The sequence below is a fragment of the Papio anubis genome, chromosome 2 (assembly GCF_008728515.1).
Source record: "Papio anubis isolate 15944 chromosome 2, Panubis1.0, whole genome shotgun sequence".
In the NCBI taxonomy this organism is placed as follows: Eukaryota; Metazoa; Chordata; class Mammalia; order Primates; family Cercopithecidae; genus Papio; species Papio anubis.
In genome coordinates this window covers 193,287,766-193,303,558 of record NC_044977.1, presented here as the reverse complement: position 1 = coordinate 193,303,558, position 15,793 = coordinate 193,287,766, and the positions used below count along the sequence as shown (strand labels likewise).

Here is a 15,793-nt window from a genome sequence, read left to right as displayed (position 1 = left end):
ACGAAGGCGACTAGGGAAAAGCAGAGTCAGTAGTGAACTCACGTGACTGCAGCACGAAGGCGACTAGGGAAAAGCAGAGTTAGTAGTGAACTCACGTGACTGCAACAGGAGTCGTTAATAGGTCATGTGGCTCAGGGGAGAGCCAGGCTGCCTGGATTTGGTGTTCAGCTCCTTCACATGTTAGCTGTGTAACCTTGGGCAAAATACTTAACCTCTTCGTGCCTTAGTTTCCTCACCAGTGAAATGAGGTAGCAGCTATCTACCTCTAGGGTGGGTGTGGTATGTAAAGCGTTAAGAGAATAGGAAGAACTCTCCAAGTGTACTACAATGAGGAGGGTGAGGAGGACGGGCAGGGCGAGGAGGGGCAGGAGGGCGAGGAGGGCGGGGAGGACGAGGAGGACACAATGACTCATTTAATTTTCCTCCTAGCATCCTAGGACAATCTGAGAACTATTTATAAAATATTGTCATATTTAGAATATCCTTTGAGTTTTACTTTATATCAAGAAAGTTTATATTTTAAAAATTTAAGCTACAAACTATAATAGTTTGATTGTAGCTTACATTTTTAAAATATAAACTTTATTAATGTTGAGTTTCTTTTTCTTTTTTTTTTTTTCGAGATGGAGTCTCACTCTTGTTGCCCGGGCTGTGGTGCAGTGGCACGATCTCAGCTCACCGCAGCCTCTGTCTCCCGGGTTCAAGTGATTCTCCTGCCTCAGCCTCCTGAGTAGCTGGGATTACAGTCATGCACCAGCACGCCTGGCTAATTTTGTATTTTTAGTAGAGATGCGGTTTCTCCATGTTGCTCAGACTGGTCTCGAACTTCGGACCTCAGGTGATCCACCTGCCTTGACTTCCCAAAGTGCTGGGATTACAGGCGTGAGCCACCACACCTGGCCGAGTTTCTTTTTCTTTATAACCTCAAAAACTCTAATCAGCTTTGAGTTTTGAAATGAGTAGAATCCAATAATACTTAAAGGTTTCTGCTTTCTCTTTGGCAGTTATTCCATTTGCAGTGTTTTAAATACATTTTGATTCTGGATAAAATTGCCATGTGAGTCATTGGGGTTTGGTATATCCTCCTATTTAAAAAAAATCAGACCTCACAAATGCATGCATAATTGTGTGTGCTCACTCACGTCCTCCCCTGTCAGGGCCTAGTATAACTACCTGGAACTCTAAGGTCATCTTTCTTTTTTATCAGAATTTATTCTCAGCTAGCAATCACATTGGAAAAGAGCTAATCAACTAATTGGTATTAAAGTATGTATACTTGGCTGGGCATGGTGGCTCATGGCTGTAATTCCAGCACTTTGGGAAGTTGAGGCAGGAAGAGCACTAGAATTTTGAGACCAGGAATACAAGATCAGCCTGGGCAACACAGCGAGATCCCCATCTCTAAAAAATTTAAAATATTAGCCAGCCATGGTGATGCATGCCTGTAGACTCAGCTACTCAGGAGGCTGAGGTGGGAAAATGGCTTAAGCCTGAGAGGTTGAGGTTGCAGTGAGCTGATTGTGCCCCTGTACTCCAGCCTAGAGTGAGACCCTGTCTCAAAAAAAAAAAGCAAACCCAGAACAACAAAAAGCACCATTCTAGGACTATGGAGGCAACACTGTATCATAGACTGACAAAAGTCTTTGGAATCAGTAAGAACCTAGATCAGTAAGAACCTACTCTGGACTCACTACTCACGTCCATGGAAAATAAAGTGATGTAGTAGTTAAAATTACGGACTTTTGAATCAGACTGCTCACATTTTAACCTCAGCTTCGCCATTAACTGAGTGGTGCTGGACAAATTATATAACTCTTCCGTCTTTGTTTTCTCTTTTTTTTTGAGACGGAGTCTCGCTCTGTCGCCCAGGCTGGCGCGCAGTGGTGCGATCTGGGCTCACTGCGAGCTCCACCTCCCGGGTTCACACCATTCTCCTGCCTCAGCCTCCTGAGCAGCTGGGACAACAGGCGCCCGCCACCACACCTGGCTAATATTTTTGTGTTTTTAGTAGAGACAGGGGTTCACCCTGTTAGCCAGGATGGCCTCTATCTCCTGACCTCGTGATCTGCCTGCCTCAGCCTCCCAAAGTGCTGGGATTACAGGCGTGAGCCACCGCGCCCAGTCTGGAATTTTTTTGAATGCAATTCTGCCGTATGCCCTTCTCTCTTACTCTGTGTATTTTCCTGAAGCAGTCTCATCCACTCGCATTGCACTATCACTCACCCATTGATGACCCCCACCTCAGGCATCTCTGCCGAACTCTAGATCCAGAACACTAGCTGTCTCCTGTACATTACTGTCTGGCTGTCTTTCAGGCCCGAGCACAACATGACCAAAACTAAACTTATTTTCTCTCATGAGATTGACCTTCTTCTTATTGGCGGCATTGACCCACTCAGTCTCCAAGTCAGAAACTTGGGAATCATGCCAGCGTGTTTTACAGAAACTCAGTGCAAGTTTCCCAGGCTGCTGACCAAAATAGCTACCAGATTAGTGGCACTGCCACTCAGTGGGTCAGGTACTTGTGTCCTAATAGCAAATGGATTCTTTTCTTGGCCCTGTTACTAATATTAAACTGTCATCTAGAGTAATCACTTAACCATATCACAAGACAGTGTCACCATCTGTGCCTGAAAGTGAAATGCAAGTCAAATCAATGAGACTCTGAAATGAAAGCTACTTGATAAATGCAAAACCCTATTCACATATCTTGTTATAGTTATTAAAAGTGATAATATCTGGCCAGGCACAGTGGCTCACACCTGTAATCCCAGCGCTTCGGGAGACTGAGGCAGGCGGATCACCTGAGGTCAGAAGTTCAAGACCAGCCTGACCAACATGGTGAAACCCCATCTCTGCTAAAAATATAAAATTAGCCAGGCGTAGTGGTGCATGCCTATAATCCCAGCTACTCGGGAGGCTGAAGCAGGAGAATTGCTTGAACCTGGGAGGTGGAGGTTGCAGTGAGCTGAGATTGTACCATTGCACTCCAGCCTGGGTAACGAGCAAAACTCCGTCTCAAAAAAAAAAAAAGAATGTGATAATATCTGTGAAAGTATCTGGTCATCAGAATGGAAAATATCAAAGCATATGATCATCTGCAAAATAGCAGGAGTATTTTTAATTTTTTCATTTGTTTTTATCTTTTCTCTTCTCTCCTTTTTTACATGCCTCCTGTCCTGAGAACCCCAGTAGGGTTAGTAATCAGAAGCAGAACAAATCAGGCAGATTTGTCATATGTACACACACGTTTAGCAACTGCAGGCTTTAGTGGGAAGAATCAAAAACAAAAGATCTGTGCCAGTTTCCTTGCTGCTCTGTTCTGCCTTGTAAAGATCTGAGAAGTAAAGTCTGCGTCAATAACTTGTTTTCCCTTTCATTTCCTCCCTCTGAAAGATGAGGGCTTTCAAAGGTTTCAGGCTGCGGCGTCATCGCCGAGCTATTCTGGGTGTTGTGCCCTTGTCAGGAGGAGGGGCTGATATGGTGATTCATGCTGCTCATGTCCCCTCTGGGCTTTCAGAAGGAAGCGTTATGGAATGTGAATTGTATTTTTAAAAATCCACTCAGGGCCAGCGGAAAGCTGTAACGTCACAATCGTATTCTTAGAGGGATCTCAGTTTTCTTGACAGCTGCATCTGGGCTACCTTTTTAGTCCTTCCGGAAGGCAAGGCATATTTGATAGCCTTTTTTCTGCTGGTTAGAAATGTGGGACATTTAGCCCCTGAGATTGCTCAGCTGAACAGAAGTGAGAGGATTCCCCCTTTTGCCACCATCAAGAAGAAACTAGTTCTTGGCAACATAGATGGTCCAATTAAAAAAAAAATCAATAATAATAAAAAAGACCTTTGTGGGTTTTTTCCTGAATATGTAGGTGATATATTTTCTTTCTTGAAAATTCAGAAAATACCAAAAAGAGCTTAGAAGAAAGTAAATATCACCCGTAATCCCAACACTAAGCGATAGTAACCACTCTAACATTTAGGTGTATTTTCTGCTTTTTTCTATGTTTTGTGTGGTTTTTTAAAAATATTAAGGTTGTACTATATATATCACTCTGTAACTTTAAAAGTATTTAATTTTTGAACGCTGTATTTTACACAGCTAGGTAATAAAAATCTATAAAACTGTATACAGTGAAAAGTCTTGCTCCCTTCTGATCACATAAAAAACTACCATTTACTAGTTTCCTTACAGAGAATTTTTTTTTTTTTAATTAAAAAAATTTTTTTTAGAGACAGGGTCTCCCTGTGTTGCCCAGGCTGGTCTCAAGCTCCTGCCCTCAGGCAGCCTCCCACCTTGGCTCCCAGGGTGCTGGGATTACAGGCGTGAGCCACTATGCCCTGCCCTTCCAGAGAATTTTTATGCTTATAAAAGCAATTATCAATTATTTTCTTTGCTGTACCTGCAACTTTTTAAATATAAATAATAGCATACTGTAGTAACTATTCTGTATCTTGCCTTTTTCACTTAATATATTTTGTAATTCATCCGAAATCGTTACATAAAGAGCTTCTTCATTCTTTCTTACAGTTGTCATTTTGTAATATTCCATTGTCTGTATGTACTGTCACTTATCTAACCAGTCCCCTGGTGAATGGATATTTAGATTGTTTCCAGTCATTTGCTGTTAGTAACAGTGCTTGTGTATAGATCGTTTTGCCCTTTACCGTAGGATAAATTCCTAGAATTCTTAGATTAAAGAACATGTGCCTTTGAATTTTGATAGCTATTGCTAAATTGCTCTCCAGGAAGTTATGTGATATAACTTGAGGCTCGGGGTTTGAGACCAGCCTGGCCAACATGGTCTTTAGTTGAGACAGCCCATCTCTACTAAATATACAAAAATTAGCCAGGCGTGGTGTCGTGTGCCTGTAGTTCTAGCTATTTGGGAGGCTGAGGCATGAGGATCCCTTCAACCTGGGAGGTGGAGGTTGCAGTGAACTGAAATCACGCCACTGCACTCCAGCCTGGGCGACAGAGTGACTCTGTCTCAAAAAAAGAAAAAGAAAACATTATTTTTACTGTATACCTTGTATATCATACGCATATGTTACCTGTTCAAAAGAATGATTAAAATCATTTTTAACAATTATTCTTTAAAAGAGTAAACATATGTCAAGTGTATGTATTTCTTTTTTCTTTCTTTCTTTTTTTTTTTTTCCTGAGATAGGGTCTCACTCTGTTGCCCAGGCAGGAGTGCAGTGGGACGATCATGGCTCACTGCAGCTTTGACTTCCCAGGCTCAAGTGATTCTCCCACCTCAGCCTCCTGAGTAGCTGGCACTAAGGCATGTGCCACCACTCAGAGTAAGCTTTAAATTGTTTTTAGAGATGGGCCAGTCTACCTGGACCCAAGCAGTCCTCCTGAAGTGCTGAGTTACAGGTTTGAGCCACCACCCCTGGCCTCTGTATGTATGCCTTTGATTGCTGCTGAGAACCTTTGATGAGGCAAGGGAAGGCTGTGCTCTTTTTCCTGTCTTTGAATGCCAACCCTAGAACTGGGTCTGGTCCGGAATGGTAGTGATTTGCTCATTGCATGTGTTCCCTTCACAGGCGTGCCGCCGCCAGACTGATTACTGGCAGTTCGTGAAAGACATACGGTGGCTCAGTCCCCACTCAGCCCTTCACGTGGAGAAGGTAAGAGTGAGAGCAGAGCGGCTGTGCTGGCAGAGCTGTGGGTCTTCACTCTTTGAGGCTCCGTCAGAAGAATCTTCTAGACTCTTAAGGAGGGAATACGTCAAGTTGCGTATCAACCAAGGAAAGGAAATTAATTATCCCTCTAGGGACCGACTTTATTTGCTTAAAAAAAAAAACATGCAAACCCATTCATCCAGGCCACTTTTTCTCCTCTGGGGAAGGAATAGAAAAGTTTTGTTATTTTCAAAAAAGCCTGCATATATGGGACCCAGGGTGAAGCTTTTCAAAGCGTTTCCCTTAACTGTCTCAATTTAGTTCTCAGGTCATTAGGCCTCAATCTTGCCGTATCTACCAGGACGTATGTTTTGACTCATACCCCTTTGCTTCCCAGTTCATCAGCTTGCACGAGAACGGCCAGAGCAGTGCTGATGGTGTGAGTGAACGTGCTGTTGCCGAGTTGTGGCTGCAGCACAGCCTGCAATACCACTGCCTCTCAGCCCAGCTCCGGCCTCTGCTCGGGGATAGACAGTATATCAGAAAATTCTACACAGGTAGGTGGAGGCCACTTAGGATTGTCATCTGTGCTTCCTCATTGTCACCCACCTCGCTATTCCTCTATCGCTCTAGTACCAGGGCCTCCTATTTTTCTTTCTTTCTTTGAGACAGAGTTTCGCTCTGTCGCCCAGGCTAGAGTGCAGTGGCTCAATCTCAGCTCACTGCAACCTCCGCCTCCCGGGTTCAAGCAATTCTCCTGCCTCAGCCTCCCAAGTAGCTGGGATTACCGGCATGCGCCACCACGCCCAGCTCATTTTGTATTTTTAGTAGAGACGGGGTTTCTCCATGTTGGTCAGCAGGTCTTGAACTCCCGACCTCAGGTGATTCGCCCGCCTCAGCCTCCCAAAGTGCTGGGATTACAGGCGTGAGCCACCATGCCTGGCAGGGCCTCCTATTTTTCACTTGATGCCATAGGGATTCTACTCAGAAACATATCCAGACTTACCTCTTACCTCCCAAGTAAGACACAATTCAACTTTATGTTAAGGTCATCCCCTACAGCCACACAGAGACAAACCAGTAAGAATAGCCACCGTTTACCAGGAGTTTCCTGCGTGCCCATCACTGCTGTCCAGTATCTTCACTGCAGCCCTGAGAGTTGGGCATTGGTGCTACTGTTTCTAGTCCACAGGGCTCCAGAAGGTTAGGCGACTTGGCCAAAGTCACTCAGAGCCAGGATTCAAATCTGGATTTTTCTGACTTTGAAGTCTCTTGTCCCGGCCACTTTGCTGTACTCCACGTTCTTTAGCCTCTTCTCTACTTTGTTTCTGATTTCCCGTCACCCTACGGTGGCGTGACTCCTCCCAGTTCATCCTTACCTCTCCCTTTCTCCTTCCTCGAGCTTCTCTCAAGACCTCCCTGTTGGGTTCTATCACTGTGGTAGCTTTTCTCTCCCCAGATGCTGCCTTCCTGCTAAGTGATGCTCACGTCACGGCCATGCTCCAGTGCCTGGAAGCAGTGGAACAGAACAACCCCCGCCTCCTGGCTCAGATAGATGCATCCATGGTAAAGGAGACAAGGGATTATCCGTGTCTGTGCTGGGTCCCTGGACCTCAGCATGATGGAACCCTCTACAGCAAACTGGTTTTTTACTTAGCCATTTTTGTGAGCTGAAAGGCTTTCATTTTTTTTTTTTTTAGAGGCAGTCTTGCTCTGTCACCCAGGCTGGAGTGCAGTGGCACGATCTCGGCTCACTGCAATCTCCACCTCCTGGGTTCAGGCGATTCTCATGCCTCAGCCTCCCAAGTAGCTGGGACTACAGGCGCCTGCCACCCCCGCCCCCCACCCATTTTTTTGTATTTTTAGCAGAGACAGGGTTTCACCATGTTGGCCAGGATGGTCTCGATCTCCTGACCTCATGATCCTCCCACCTCGGCCTCCCAAAGTGCTGGGATTCCAGGCATGAGCCACCGCGCCCGGCCGGCTTTCATTTAAAATGCTTGGAGAAGGGGAGGTACCATTAAGTACTTACTGAAGTAGAAAGTCTGAGCTTAGGTCTTGTGCTTAGTGGACCTAAGCTGGGGAGTGGGAGGTCGATTTTGTTAAACCGGTGGTATCTTTTGACAGAGGATACCACGCCTTGACAGAGATCTGGGGAAAGAGGGATGGTTCTGAATTGGGCAGGGTTTAGGGTCAGACCTGGCATAGCTTAATGTTATATGGGGTCAGTTTTTTCATGTTTTCTTCTTTGATGTAAAGAAAATTTTATAGTACAAAGAAAATCTGTTGCCTAAAATTAACTTACCCCATGACTAATACTCCAGTCAGTGCCTTAGCTAGAATGGAATCAGAGTCCCCACTTCGTAGAGAAGAGGATCCCCTCTCTCTCCAGATTCTTTTAATTTTGTTTTCTGTTTTTGTTTTGTTTTGGTTTGGTTTTTGAGACAGAGTCTCACTTTGTCGCCCAGGCTAGAGTGCAGTGGCACGATCTCAGCTCACGGCAACCTCTGCCTCCCGGGTTCAAGTGTTTCTCCTGTCTCAGCCTCCCCAGTAGCTGGGATTACAGGTCTGTGCCACCACGCCCGGCTAATTTTTGTATTTTTAGTAGAGACAGGGTTTCACCATGTTGGCCAGGTTGGTCTTGAACTCCTGACGTCAAGTGATCCGCTCGCCTCGGCCTCCCAAAGTGCTGGGATTCCAGGCGTGAGGCACTGCGCCCGGCCTGATTCTTTTAGTTTTGATTGTTGGTTACTATCCATTGAATACTTTCTATGTGCCAGGCATGGTGCTGTGAATGATACATGGATCATCTCACTGAATCTTCGTAACTCTGTGAAGTGGGCATTGATCTCATTTTATAAAGGAGGCTGCTGAGGCACAGAGTAGATACGTGGTCCAGAGTTTAGATCAAATAGCTGACAAGTGTCAGGGCCTGGATTTGAACCCTAGTCTGTCTGACTTCTGATTCCACATACATAATCTTACGTACTGTTGTGCCGCCTCTGTAATAAAGCACTCCTGGTTTAACACTTGGAAGGATTCCAGTGCAGAAGCTGTGGTTTCACAGTTGTAAATTACATACTACAGTAGAAGGTAGCCTTGCTGTATCTACAGGTCTGGCTAAAGTCCAGGCCTACTGCAGAGGTGGCTTCTACCAGCATTTCTGCAGTACTGCATTGCCCCCCACTCTGAGGCCCTCTGCCCTTAACTCTGACACATTCTTTGGTTTTGTTTTGCTTTTTAGTTTGCCAGAAAGCACGAGAGCCCACTCCTGGTGACAAAGAGCCAGAGCCTGACAGCTCTGCCCAGTTCCACATACACCCCTCCAACCAGCTATGCTCAGAATTCCTACTTTGGGTCCTTCTCTAGCCTCCACCAATCCATGCCCAACAATGGCTCAGGTATGGAGACAGGAAAAAGTGGTCATTACATTCATCCCCAGCCCTGGAAAGTAAGAAGACTTTGTGGTTGCTTATAGGCTTTGAAAATTGAGCCTTTGGTTGGTACAGTTTTTCTTAAGAAGGGACATCTTTACAAGTTATATAGTGACTAGCCTGAAATAATTCAGTAGAATCATGAAGTAACAGAAGGGAGAGATGTTTTTAGATTCCCCTGGGTTTCTAATCCACGTTGCCAAGAAGGCATTTCAATGCTAGCTAACATTCATTGATTGCCAATCATGTACTAGGCTCTGTTGTATTCAGTTTGTACGTGTTATCCCATTTGAGCCTTCAAACAGTCCTCTTACTGCTCATTTTTCAGATGAGGAATGCATACTAATAAGCAATAAAGCCACTGTCTCAGGAGCCCATACACTTGACTTAGCTGCTTCTAAATAATTTTATACTTTATTTGACTTGCCATTTCTGAGGTGACATCTTATGTCCTGGGCACCTAGTAACAATAGAAAGTGTGAACCTTAGCTGTGAAGAAGTCCTTCATACATACTGCAGGATTCCACCTCACCCTTGCTCCCCTTACCATTTCCTTTTATATTCTAGAGAGAAGATCTACTTCCTTTTCACTCTCTGGCCCTCCCCGGAAACCTCAAGAAAGCAGAGGGCACGTCTCACCAGCAGAGGATCAAACCATCCAAGCCCTCCCGGTTTCAGTCTCTGCACTAGCCAGGGATTCCCCCTTAACCCCAAATGAGATGAGCTCCAGTACTCTGACCAGCCCTATAGAGGCATCCTGGGTCAGCAGCCAGAATGATTCCCCAAGTGATGCCAGTGAGGGGCCTGAGTACCTGGCCATTGGCAACTTGGACCCCCGAGGCCGGACTGCCAGCTGTCAGAGTCACAGCAGCAATGCCGAGAGCAGCAGCTCCAATTTGTTCTCCTCCAGCAGCTCCCAGAAGCCAGATTCTGCTGCCTCTTCCTTAGGGGACCAGGAGGGAGGTGAGGAGAGCCAGCTGTCCAGTGTCCTCCGCAGGTCCAGCTTCTCAGAGGGGCAGACACTCACCGTCACCAGTGGGGCAAAGAAGAGCCATATTCGCTCCCATTCGGATACCAGCATCGCCTCCAGAGGAGCTCCAGGTAATGAGGAACACCAGCTGCTAGTCAGCAAGGTAGCCCTGAACTGAGAGTGAAGAGAGGCCGTGTTATGGGGACTTCTCAGATGGCAGAGAGAGGCGTTCTGTTTCTGACTGTGTAACATCTTGTTTTGTAACGAAGGAAGTTTATAACGAAATACCAAGACTCAGAATCTCTATTTATGTTTGTTTCTTTATACATTGCTAATATTAAATGTTTTCCTGGATTCTTTGCTAGTTTAGTAACATCAGAGGATAGCGTGACTCATCACAGTCGACTTTTCAAAGTATCTCTTGGATCAGGGAAAGTATTAGTGAGCTTTAAAAATAATCCCATTAAGTTCTGTCATTTCCTGTGACGTCTTAGAAGTTTGACCAGGGTGTAATAATACCAGGTGTAATACCAATGTAAGAGGTAGAGAGATACTGGGGTTTCTAATTAAAACGAAGGCGATAGTGAGGGTGGGGTGATGTGATCCAGCAGGTGAGTGGGTGGGGCTAACGGCCGCATCACTGATTCAGACCGAGAGGCAGTCAGATGAGCAGGCCCTGGCCACTGGGACCTCACCAAACACCATCTGATAGGAGGGGCAGCCTACACGTGGGAAACGTGGGGCTCCTTGCTTTTGCCTTCTCCTTGCCATCATCTTTCCTGGCTTGTGGTATCCGGCAGGCTTTGGTTGGGTTTTGTTTGTGGCAGGATCTCCATAAGAGAAACTATAGCATGGAGCTTTGTGCTCAAAGCCATTCTGGGTCACAAAAGCCCCAGAAATAAGATATAAAAATAAAATATAAAAAATTCAGTGACCTAAAAAAAAAAGGATTTTCTTTAGCAACTGGAGATAGCATTGCTTTCTCTTTGTGATTTCTGGAAAGGTGAGAGCTTAGGCCCTCATCTGAAACCTTCAGAATTACCAACTTTTGTCTTTGTTTTCCCTCAAGAATGTGATTTAAGTTGTTGGAAATCTCGAGGAGAAGAATCTCCAAATCAAAGCCTGTCTTCCCATGAGCTTTCTTAGATGTGAAGATGACTTGGGCTGGACCCTCACTTCACATCTGCTGCTGCAGGCCTGATGTCTGCTGTACTCCAAGCCACTGGCCTTTGAGCATGTAAAACTTTCCCACCCCATTCTTGAATCCATATGGATTCCAGTGGAATCCTGCCTTGGAAAAGGGAGCCAGGGAAAATGTGTGCAGAAGTATCTGAGGAAATACGGGTCACGCACAGCTTCTTGGACGAGCCATCCGCCCTTCACAACTGGGGTTTCCTCCTGGGAGTTCCATCCCCACTTCTGCTGCGTAAAATTTAGGACACTTTTTTTCTCCTCTCTGTTCTCATTGCTCTGTCTGGACTCTCCTCTGCACCTGTCTGACTACCTACAGGAGGTCCCAGGAATATCACCATTATAGTTGAAGATCCCATTGCAGGTTTGGGAATTGGTCCTCCACTTCCTCTTTGCTCTGCTCTGTGACCACCTTTCTTAGTTCAGAACCTTCTTCAGTCTGGTGTCAAATCAAGTCTGGCTAGTCTGGTCTCGTTGTGATGCTTGGAACTGTCTATAAAATGTTACCAGTATTTCATGTGATGTGTTTTCTATACACAATTCCAAATGCCTCGTTCAGTTTCTCAACAGCTTCTGAGAGGCAGAGTCAAGACTTATCATTTCGGTTTTGGCCAAAGGTGAAACTGAGGCCGCTATTTGTCTGAGGCATCATGATGAATCAGTGGCAGATTTTTTTCTCTTTTTTAAAATTTTTTGACTTTTTTTTTTCCGGTAGAGACAGGGTTTCACCATGTTGCCCAGGTTGGTCTTGAACTCCTGGCTTCAAGTGATCCTTCTGCCTTGGCCTCCCAAGTGCTGGGATTACAGGCGTGAGCCACCACACCCAGCCCAGAATTTTTCTTATAACTGAATACTTCCTATGGATTACTTTATTTTCCTTGAATTAACACCAGAATGTATTTTACCCCTTTCTGTGGTCTCAGATAGACTTGCATGTTCGGTTTTTTTCTTTTTTGTTTTCTTTTGTGTGTGTGTGTGTGTTTTTCCTCTCCTGCAGTTCCCTGTTTCCTTTTTCTTTCACCTGTTTTCATTTCCCTATAAATCCCTGCACCCCATTCCAGCTATTGCATAGGATTTTTCTAGTGATTTCAGTGTGTTTCCTTGGTGTTCGTGGTGGTGTTCAAACTGAGACTTGTGTTCCATCCTGGGTACCATAATTCATGGAGAGGAACACTGGAATGGGTCTGCAAGGCAGAGGAGTGAGAGAGGGAAGTGGAGTGAGGCCATTGGGTGTGTGAGCTTGGAAAAGAGATGGTTAAGGAGGAATAACGTCTGTAGGGCCATTGGGTGTGTGAGCTTGGAAAAGAGATGGTTAAGGAGGAATAACGTCTGTAGGACCATCATTTAGAATAGCGTTGTTCCTAAGGAGATGAGAAATTGTAAGAAGGCAGGTATCAAGTGAGTGGAAGGAAATTGTAAGAATTAGTTAAATGATGCTGCTATAAAGACACATGCACACGTATGTTTATTGCGGCACTATTCACAATAGCAAAGACTTGGAATCAACCCAAATGTCCATCAGTGACAGACTGGATTAAGAAAATGTGGCGCATATACACCATGGAATACTATGCAGCCATAAAAAAGGATGAGTTCGTGTCCTTTGTAGGGACATGGATGCGGCTGGAAACCATCATTCTCAGCAAACTGTCGCAAGAACAGAAAACCAAACACGGCATGTTCTCACTCATAGGTGGGAACTGAACAATGAAATCACTTGGACTCGGGAAGGGGAACATCACATACCGGGGCCTATCATGGGGAGGGGGGAGAGGGGAGGGATTGCACTGGGAGTTATACCTGATGTAAATGACGAGTTGATGGGTGCTGACAAGTTGATGGGTGCAGCACGCCAACATGGCACAAGTATACATATGTAACAAACCTGCACGTTATGCACATGTACCCTAGAACTTAAAGTATAATAATAATAAAAAAAAAAGAAAAGAAAAGAAAAAAGATTTAGTTAAATGGCAGCATTAGGAAGAAGTGAACTCAGCAAGAAAAGGCTGAATGGCCACATGTTGTGAAGAGGTTAAGGTCGTGGTAGAGTTTGTGTTGTATGCTGTTTGAGAATTCCAAGTCATGGTTTTTTACCAAGGCATCGTGGTGACTACTAGTTTGTCCTCAGTTCAGTAGGAAGGAACAGACCCCACGACCAGGACTACCAGAAGTCTTTGAGGCCCAAGAAAAACACAAAATTGGTTCTTTCACAGAGTAGCATTTTTTGTGAGAGGAGTAGCTGGCAATTTGGCACCATCTGTCGGGGAAATGGGTTAGATGCAGCTCATTCATTCATTCTCCCATAGCATCCTGCTCATTTTCAAGCACCCACCTGCTTTTCCACCTGTTCTTCCTTCTGTGGTCCTGGAAATGTTGTGTTTCCTTGTGAAGAATATCAGTTTCTCATTCCTGTGAGCCCTGACTGCCACTGTTCTCCCCTCCCAGCTCTCGCTCTTCCTGTCCCAGGCATTGTCTGTCTCGCCAGCTTTCCCTCCCTCCCTTCTTCAATAAGGATGGGCTGAGCCCCGTAACAGGCCCCTTGCTTACGGGGCCCTCTCCCTGGGCTTCTCCAGCACTGCCTTGATGCTTCTTTTTAGGACACTGCTGAATTTTATTTCCTTAGTGAATGTAAATCTTCTGATGTTACTTTAAAACCTAATGTCAACATGTCAGAAAAGTTTCAATGCACTTGTCTTTGTTTTACCGTCTAAAGACTTTTCTAAATTGGTTTGTCAAGAGGATAGAAATCAGCTAACATTCCTGTAATGTTTGGTTAAAAGATGTAAGGAAAGAGAAGCAAATTTCATGAATCCATTTTGATTTGATTCTTTCTCTCCTTTATGTTGCCCCATTCTGGATCACGTTTCTTCTTTTCCACTTAGAATGTACTGACCGGCCATCTCCTTCCCTCCCTGTGTTTCTGTGCCCTTGGGCTGTTCCATTGTTGTGCCACCTCTCTCCTGCTTGGGAGGGCTTTGGGAAGGGGTGCAGTTAAATGTTGAAACTCCAAAGTTGGGAATGGATCTATTGCTCACTTCGTATGTGTGTTTTTACTCGTTGGTGGTCATCGCCATTAGAATCCTGCAATGATAAGGCGAAGTTGAGAGGCCCCTTGCCCTACTCTGGTCAAAGCAGTGAAGTCAGCACACCCAGTTCTCTGTACATGGAGTATGGTGAGTACTATGAAGGCCAGGGCTAAAACTCTATCTTTTCTCTGCTCGCCCCTTGTGCCTGCTAAGCTCTGAGCTTTGGGGTTCATCTCAGCTCTGCGGAGGGTACATACTGTTACCGTCTCAGTCGCTCTTTAGTCATTTTCAACCCCTGTGCTAGAAATCACACTGCTCTGCCACTTCTCTTGCTCCTCTGACTTCGGGGTCCTACCCACTCTTACCGCTGGGTGTTGGCACCAGGCATGTCAGCTGATCCATATGGAATGGCTCTGTGAGTGGATGAGATGGACCTTGAAAAGAGGACTTGGAGTATCTGGGCTTAATAACCAGCAGACAAACTCTACATGCAAATCATGCAGAGGAGGAAGCCATTTGTGTCCTTTTCTGACTCCCAGCCCAGAGTTTTCCATTTTTATTTTGTTTTTTCTTTATTATATGGTATGGGGGAGAGCATGTTCTCTTTGATTTTAGATGGCAGAAGGATTGTCTCTGTTTATTCCATCATTTTCCAACCAAAAGGCTCAGTGCTCTGGGATTCTAAGAGTACAAGAAATTCTTTTTTTTTTTTTTTTTGAGACAGAGTTTTGCCCTTGTTGCCCAGGCTGGAGTGCAGTGGCACGATCTTGGCTCACTGCAACCTCCGCCTCCCAGGTTCAGGCTATTCTCCTGCCTCAGCCTCCCTAGTAGCTAGGATTACAGGTGTGAGCCATCACGCCCAGCTAATTTTTGTATTTTTAGTAGAGATGGGGTTTCACCACGTTGGCCAGGCTGGTCTCGAACTTCTGACCTAGGGTGATCCGCCCGCCTCGGCCTCCCAAAGTGCAAGAAGTGCTTTTAGAAGGTAGATATCTTCTTCCAACCTCTAATTCCCAGTTACCTGGGAAGACTTGGGAGCATCTTTAATGGTAAAAGCTTAAGACTTCCTGAAGAAGCTTGACTGTTTCATCCACATTCCATTTCCCACAGAAGGTGGTCGGTACCTGTGCTCAGGGGAAGGCATGTTCCGAAGACCATCAGAAGGACAGTCCCTCATCAGCTACCTCTCTGAGCAAGACTTCGGCAGCTGTGCCGACCTGGAAAAGGTGGGAAATCGAGGGCCTCATGAAGAGCTCATGAGTTGGGAGATTGGGTCTAAAGGTCTGTGGTGCCATATGTTCTGATGAGGTTTTGGGTATGTAGCAGTGACATGGGTACAGACTACAGTAAAGATAAGTTCACAGTAGAAGGAAGCTCAGCAAGTTCTGTTTCTGAGGAACTCTGCAGGGAGCATGTGCCCCTCATCGAGTCCCAGATATTAGCGATTTTATCTTAGAAGCCAGCCTGGGCAGAGAAGCATCAAGTTTGTGTGTGTGTTTTTGTTTTTTTGAGACAAGAGTCTTGCTCTGTCACCTAAGC

At 45.3% G+C, this 15,793-nt stretch overlaps 1 protein-coding gene across 1 annotated transcript in view; it reads left to right on the top strand.

Annotated features, from left to right (window-relative positions):
* The window catches only part of RUBCN (rubicon autophagy regulator), a 58,520-nt gene that overhangs the window by 21,239 nt on the left and 21,488 nt on the right, over positions 1-15,793 (top strand). The window contains 8 exon segments of the mRNA XM_031663968.1: positions 5,553-5,636; positions 6,028-6,187; positions 7,090-7,196; positions 8,875-9,031; positions 9,632-10,165; positions 11,545-11,589; positions 14,306-14,401; positions 15,365-15,480. Of these exon segments, the coding sequence (XP_031519828.1) occupies positions 5,553-5,636; positions 6,028-6,187; positions 7,090-7,196; positions 8,875-9,031; positions 9,632-10,165; positions 11,545-11,589; positions 14,306-14,401; positions 15,365-15,480 (1,299 nt within the window).